This window comes from Triplophysa dalaica, chromosome 6 (genome assembly GCF_015846415.1).
Source record: "Triplophysa dalaica isolate WHDGS20190420 chromosome 6, ASM1584641v1, whole genome shotgun sequence".
Taxonomy (NCBI): Eukaryota; Metazoa; Chordata; class Actinopteri; order Cypriniformes; family Nemacheilidae; genus Triplophysa; species Triplophysa dalaica.
In genome coordinates this window covers 5,881,299-5,889,009 of record NC_079547.1, presented here as the reverse complement: position 1 = coordinate 5,889,009, position 7,711 = coordinate 5,881,299, and the positions used below count along the sequence as shown (strand labels likewise).

The 7,711-nt window shown below is 37.0% G+C and overlaps 1 protein-coding gene across 1 annotated transcript; it reads left to right on the top strand.

Moving 5' to 3' along the window:
- Positions 1–289: 289 nt before the first annotated feature.
- Positions 290–7,520, top strand: slc15a1b (solute carrier family 15 member 1b). Its single transcript, XM_056750438.1, has 23 exons — positions 290–359; positions 994–1,031; positions 1,223–1,307; positions 1,412–1,553; positions 1,693–1,812; positions 1,942–2,041; positions 3,023–3,113; positions 3,215–3,298; positions 3,380–3,462; positions 3,673–3,759; positions 3,926–4,015; positions 4,137–4,181; positions 4,289–4,321; positions 4,423–4,511; positions 4,620–4,701; positions 5,479–5,598; positions 5,705–5,839; positions 5,949–5,995; positions 6,112–6,219; positions 6,394–6,505; positions 6,651–6,788; positions 6,913–7,020; positions 7,101–7,520. The coding sequence occupies exons 1-23, from the start codon at positions 353–355 to the stop codon at positions 7,302–7,304; spliced, it is 2,148 nt and encodes a 715-aa protein (XP_056606416.1). The 5' UTR covers positions 290–352; the 3' UTR covers positions 7,305–7,520.
- Positions 7,521–7,711: the final 191 nt, after the last annotated feature.

Here is a 7,711-nt window from a genome sequence, read left to right as displayed (position 1 = left end):
CCCGATCTTGATTTCCTGCATCAGAAATTTGTGTTTTCGTTTTAAACTGTCTATTTTATTACAAAGGCCAAAAGTGTACGTGGTTTTGGTTTGCAGTAGAAATCGATAAGAGAGCCGTAAATAACTAAACAACTCCTTAATTCCCTCATTCCCCCCCACACACTCACAGTCATATTACTGTCAACATATGCTGTCATAAAATACAACGTCAATGCTATTTTAACCCGAGTCTATAAAAGTGTGCTACCTGTGTACCAGGCCTTCAGAGTCAGCTCCATCTGTCTCGAGGAGTGCGTATGTGTGTCTCTCTGTTCTAAAGGATAATCTAGAAGCCAACCACATAGCCGTCATCATGGAGGGTAAGTGAGCGCTTAATGGTTATTTTCAAATTGGCACCTGCAAAGAAGAGATAAACACAACCTTCGTTATTTTTTACAGATTTTTTAATGCATATAATGTCCCAAAGTTCTCCTTTGGGAAACAGATTTTCACATATTTCTGGAAAACGGTCAAAAACCGTAAAATTACAAGAAAAACTGAGAAAACCATAACCAAACGGTTACTTAAGAGAATATTTCTGGAGCCCCGGCTGCCAGAAAATATCAGTTTTTACAGGATTTTTGTTACAGTGAAACCTTTCTGTAATGTTAGTTTTTTATGTTCATGTACTGTAAATTGTTTTACAGTACGGTATATTCTAATAAATAAAATCCTTTTTTTTATTTAAAAGACTGTTACCATTCTGTAAAGATATTAAAATCTTAAAAAACTCAATAAAATGTATTATACTGTAGTTTACACAGGTCTTTCATTCAAAGTTATGATTGTTGAGTCTAAACACAAAAATAAATACAATAAAAATATGAACATATATCACGCAAATATGTGTTACTTCACAAAGCTACACAACATGCATGACAGTTATTTAAAATATACCATTTATAAAATTGCAAAACAGGCTGTTGTAATGACATTTTGCAATATGTTTTGCAGACAATGAAAATGGAAAAGAGAAGAAGACCAGGAAAAGTGTAAGATTTAATCGATAGATAAGATTTATCATTTCTAATCAAAATAGCTGTAGGTATTTGGTTTCTAACCATCGCTGTGAAATTTTATGACAAATTTTTTCTAGTTTTGCGACAAGGGATGTATTATCAGGATATAGTATTATTCAGTTTTAATGTAAATACCTCATTTGAACGCTTTTGTGTGTCTGTAGCCGGAGTGTTGTGGTTATCCGATAAGCATATTTTTCATTGTGGTGAATGAGTTCTGTGAGAGATTCTCCTACTATGGCATGAGAGGTAAGACCACAAAAACCAACAAAATAATATGACCTATGTTTATGAAAGCTCATGGCAATATTTTCTTTTTAATCTATGTCACTGATCTAATCTCTGTGCTGCAGCTGTGTTGGTGCTGTACTTCAGATATTTCCTCCGCTGGGATGATGATTTGGCCACCACCATCTACCACACATTTGTGGCTCTGTGCTACCTAACACCCATCATGGGGGCCGTCATTGCTGACTCATGGCTGGGCAAGTTCAAGTGAGTGTGACCCGGTGTTGGTTAACTTGTGAATCCCCTACTAGGATGTAATGAAGTGCAATGATTCAGGCCATCATAACAAGTGCATCTGAATTTATTGCAATTTATGTAAATTGGTATGTACCTCAACTTTCTGCAGGACAATCGTGTCCTTGTCCGTAGTCTACTGTATTGGCCAGGTGGTCATGGCCGTCAGCTCCATCCATGACATCACAGACACCGATAGAGATGGCACACCTGACAACTTGACCTTACATATGTGAGTTACCTTTTTGGACATGCATTGTATTACAAAATGTTATTATAGAATGTGAGAAAATCACATTTGTTTTGTCATTTATCTTTGGTTATTATTTTTATTGAAGTGAATGAATTTCCTTTATGTTAGTGCTTTGTCCATGGTGGGACTCCTTCTTATTGCCTTGGGAACGGGAGGTATTAAACCATGTGTGGCTGCGTTTGGAGGAGATCAGTTTGAAGATCATCAGGCATGTGAACCTCTATACACACATACACATACAGGGCGTGAAAGTGCAGATCCGTACGTTCAAAAATCCTGTTCAGCAGTACATTATTGAGGCTGATTGTTCTTAATCAGCTGTTCTCGTATTTTATCAGAGCTCAAGGTTGAGTTTCTGATACAGAGTGTTAGATATGAGCAAATAGAGATACACAAATGATTCGCAGACATCAGCACTCTCCACCGCCCCTGCCACAGGGACACCAGTTCTCAAAGTTCAAAAGTGCCAAAGTTTGAAAAATTTAGTTCCACATTAAGACTCGAATATATTTTTTTATAATGTTATATATAGGCGGTGCTGGTTAAAATAAGTAAATGCTTTAGCTAACATGAAATAAAAATGAACAATTTAGATTTACAGAATACACAACTTTGTTAATATTAATGCCAAAACAGTTGTTCGTGTAAGTTCATAGTGCATTTACTGATGTTAACAGTTATGTCTTTCGATTGTACAAATGTAGACATTAGTATAATGTTTAATTAACATGACTGAATATTACTAAATGCTGTATTTTTCACAGTAAGTCCATGTTATCTATTACTTTTAATAATGTTAACAAATACATGGTTTTCTTATCAAAAAAAATCCTAAATCGAGATCATTTTCCCAACGGGGTGAGAAAAATAAAATCATTCAATATTTTTTTCTTGCCCCAATGGCAGATTTTGTTGCTTGTTGTTTTAAACACAAACGTAATAAATTCTTAATTTTCTTTCATAAAACAAGACAAAATATTTTAGTCAAGATTGCTTGTTAAGTAAACGTATGTTCATTTAAAATATTTTTACTAGAAAATAAGACAAAATGCAGTGCAACAAGGTTGTATTTGTTAACATCAGCCTACTAAATGTAACATTTAACATCAACTAACAATTAAAAATACTACATCATTTATAAATCTTATTTCCTTAAGTAAACTAAAGTGTAATTTTTGATCTTTTCCAGGAAAAACAAAGGAGCACATTCTTCTCCATATTTTATCTGTCTATTAACGCCGGCAGTCTTCTGTCCACGCTCATCACTCCCATTCTGAGATGTGTGTATTGCGCATGCGTGATTGATAAAATTACATTGGTTTGTTAATACATCAGTACAGTCTCTCTTATCGTTGTTGTGTAAATGTGTTTTGTTCTTCAGCTCAGGAGTGCGGTATCCACACAAAGCAGCAATGTTACCCGCTAGCTTTCGGCGTCCCGGCAGCTCTCATGTTGGTCGCCCTCGGTGAGTGTCGAGTCTGTTATGCAACACTCTGTACGGCCACTGGGTGGCAGTATTGACTGACTAACATATTTTTTTGTGCAGTTGTGTTTATCGTTGGCAAAGGCATGTACGTTATGGACACCCCTAAAGGCAACGTCCTGCTGCAAGTTATGAAATGCATTGGAGTAAGAATATAAATTATAATTAATTTGAATATTTAATTACATAATTGTCATACTTAGCAAAATTTGAAGAAAGCATTACTGGTTATAGACAAAACAATTAGTATAATTGATTTAACCTTGTTTAGTTTGTTATTGTATGCAACAATGTGAGAAACCCGATGAAGCCATGTCCAATGTTAATAATTGAGTCTTGTGTTTTCTCTGTTTTAGTTTGCAATTAAGAACCGTTTCAGAAAACGTGGTAAGCAGTATCCAAAGAGAGAGCACTGGATGGACTGGGCCGAAGATAAATATGATGTATGTTACATATGTACTAACATTTTCACTGACATTTATCTGTTTTGTACTTTTCTTGCAACACCAATGCTGTGGGATCAATTCACAGAGAACACAGAGACACTAAAAATGTACACTATAAAATACTGTTACAGGACACGCGTATTCACTGTCTTCTTCTTTGCAGAAACTTCTGATCGCTCAAGTGAAGATGGTATTAAAGGTGCTGTTTCTCTATATCCCTCTGCCAATGTTCTGGGCTTTATTTGACCAGCAGGTCAGTTTAAGGACAAACAGTGATGCCACACACATGCACATTCTCAAGAAATGATTCACACATAAAAACCTTTAACCTTGTGTTGTCCATACTGTTGTTAAGCGTTGTTTTGTCTTTCCAGGGCTCCCGCTGGACTCTCCAGGCTACCACGATGAATGGCAATTTTGTACGTTTACAAAAAAAGAACAGAAAAAAGTATAATATGTATATGTCATTGTGTGTAACTATATATATAAATGAACTATAATTTTTCTCTTTTGTCTGCCACCATAGGGAGCATTTAATATTGAACCAGATCAGATGCAGGTAAGATGGATTTGTTGCTTCATACATCAGGATAAACCATAATAACATGAATGTTAATGTTCATAATGTGAACTCACAGCATTCTTTGCGTTCTGATGCAGATTGTCAACCCCATTCTGATTATTATTATGGTGCCCATCATGGACAATCTAGTCTATCCACTAATCAAAAAGTGCCATGTTAACTTTACGTAAGTGCAGCTTCATGCCTACAGCCTTCATGACATACATTAAATTCAAAACATGAATTTGAAGTGTATATATATATATATATTTATGTGTGTGTGGTTAATTTCTAGGCCTCTACGGAGGATAACCGTTGGTATGCTGCTGGCTGCATTAGCATTCGTGGCTGCTGCCCTTCTGCAGATTCAGATCGATGTGAGTTACACAGATACACGCAGAATGGGGCTGCACGATAGCGAGTGAAATGATAATCACGTGATTTAGCCCATATTCTGTGAGTTTAGAACGTATCCGGCATATTCATTAAACTTTACAGTCAATTCATCCATGTTATAATCTACTGCTGTTGAACTTCTGCAACAATGTATTTCTAAGCACTCTATCATCTCTAGCCCCCCCGAAAAAAAAACAGTTTCTACCCATGATTATGCTTAATAAATCATGGGAGGCGAAATCGTTCGTGATTAGTCACAATTAAAGTTAAACATAATATGACTACACGATTAACTTTAATCAGTACTAATCACGAACGATTTCCACCTCCCATGATTTATCAAGCATAATAAGTGAAATGATAACCACTGTTATTTTGCTCAAGATTTTAATCGCGATTAATAATCGCAATTAATCCGTCAACTTAGAATGTATTCGCCCTATTCAGTAAACTGTACAACTAATTTATACATGTTGCCGCTGTTGTCATCTATATACACGATTATCCTTAAGTAATAATGGAAGGCGGAAAATTTCACAATTAAAATGAATGTATTTTCTTTACAGGTTACGATTAATCGCGATTAAAATTAATTATGCAGCCCAAACGCAGAAACAACCCAGCAATTGTGTCTTGCAAAAGGACACCTGTAGAATTGGATGTGTTTAGCTTTGTAAAATGATATCTATTCATCCACTTGATACATGGCCTGAGCAAGGCAAATAATTATGTTTTCAACTCGCCTTTTAACCCAACAGAAAACGTTGCCTAAATTCCCCTCCAGCTCCCAAAGCCAAGTAAAGTTCCTGAACTTGGAGAGCACAAATCTGTCTGTTTCTGTGGCTGGACAACAGCCATTTGATGTACCTGCTTTTGAGGCAAGTATCACAACACATGAAGTCACATAAATGATGTTGTTTATATTAATTATTAATAAAGTACAACAGTAATTTACATTTTTATGTCTTGTTGTTCCTGTCTCAGGCCTCGGGTGAATATTTGACAATTGAAGATGGCAACTTTACAGTGTCAGTTGAAGGAGGAAACCCTGTTATTGCTTCTTTCCCTAAAGGAGCGAGACAAACAGTTTTATTTGATGCCTCGGGTCTCTTAGAAACCGTAAGTGCACAATTGATCTGTATAGTTATCAGATAGGCCTACATCTCACCGCATAAAGTAAATACATTGATTGTAAGTTATCACCAACCATTTATTTCATCCACTTCAGATTGAAGACTTAACAAAGAAACCAGAGCAAGGAGTTAATGACATCAAGTTAGTCCATTTCTTCTCGAACTGTTATTCTTCCATCTAATTTTTATTCAAAAGAATGTGATTCTGAAGCTATCCCCAATACTTTGAATTGATCTGGCTGGTTTTATGTTTCATAGGTTTGTGAATGGCTTTAGATTACCGATAAACATCTCAACGAAGTCTCAAATATTGGGTTTCATCGCTCCATTGAAAGTATCGAACAACACAAGCGTTCGCCAGGGCAAGTACGTATTTTTGCAGCGATGTGTGAATTGTGTGTACGTGTGCATGATAACTACAAATATGTAAATATACAAATACATTGAGCCATTGTATGGCTTTGTCTAGATGCAAGACATCTATCTATAAACGTTGAATCTTGACTGCCTGTTTTTAATGTGGATTTTATGCCTTCCCAGAACGGACTTCATTATTGAAAACGCGGTAGGCAAGTGCACTTACACCATGCAGCTCGGCTTCGGTAGTTCCTACACGATCCTGATCCCCAGCAACTTCCGTTTTGACACAAACGTAAGTCACGATTCAACAACTTTTCAAATGCCATCCAGATACATAAAGCTTTATGATACTCTGACATCAAATCAAGCCACTGTCATTTGCTAACAACGAATAGACTAGAATGTGGGTAGCAAGTGATGTTTGGTTGTGTTTCTAGTTCTGCGAGAACATTAAGACAACAGAGAATATCGTGCCGAATACGGTCCACATGGCCTGGCAGGTCATTCAGTACTTTCTGATGACCTGCGGAGAAGTGGTGTTCTCTGTCACTGGATTGGACTTTTCTTATGCACAGGTATGACCTCGTTCCTAAAACTCAGTTCATTTCCAACCCAAAATAAGGCGCAAGTATTGAAGTTGGAACCAAACTCAAGAATGGAATAGAAATGCTCTCAACATATCATCTTGTTACCTTTTAGGCTCCAAGCAACATGAAGTCTGTCCTCCAGGCGGGTTGGCTGTTGACCGTAGCCGTGGGCAACATTATTGTGCTCATCGTAGCCGAGGCAGGCACACTTCAGGACCAGGTTTGTTTTTATTTGACCACCGTGGGTCAAAATGCACTTTCTGTTTGCAACTGTGATTTCATAAGTGTGTTTTTGTACAGTGGGCAGAATACGTGCTATTCTCTTCGCTCCTGGTGGCCGTGAGCATCGTCTTCGCCATCATGGCTTACTTCTACACCTACATAGACCCGACAGAGATCGAGGCTCAATTTATAGAGCACGAGCCAGAAGACAAGGAAAAGAAAGATATCGAGATGACAAAGAGAGATTTGGTTTCATCAGAGATCAAACAGACGAAGATCTAAACGCATCACTTCGTCATCCTCCAGCTTACAAGTGTTCGTGTCTATTGTCTTTCACTACTGTGATCCGAGAACTGATTCGCCATTTTCTTATCGTAGTTTGACTTGGGATTCATCATAGTAGATTTCCAATTTCCAAGAAATGGCCAATTCATCCTACAATGTTCTGAAGTGGTTTGGAATGAATGCTATGGTCAGTATACTATCAGATGTGTGATTGTTCCCATGCAGGTGGGTTGTATTTATTAATTTATGATGTTACTATCAAATAAGAGTAAAGAAAAGAGTGTCCTTCTGGGTGGAGGACTAACATAGCCATGCAAATAAACCATGAGACTGAATCTCCTTCGTTTTGTTGTTCACCCAAGATTAAACAAATCTGTCATTTATTCATCCTCATGTTGTTCAAA

Coding starts and splice junctions, on each gene's coding strand:
- slc15a1b (XM_056750438.1), top strand. Junction 1,554..1,692: donor TCATGGCTGGGCAAGTTCAA/GTGAGTGTGACC, acceptor AACTTTCTGCAG/GACAATCGTGTCCTTGTCCG. Junction 4,182..4,288: donor CCACGATGAATGGCAATTTT/GTACGTTTACAA, acceptor CTGCCACCATAG/GGAGCATTTAATATTGAACC.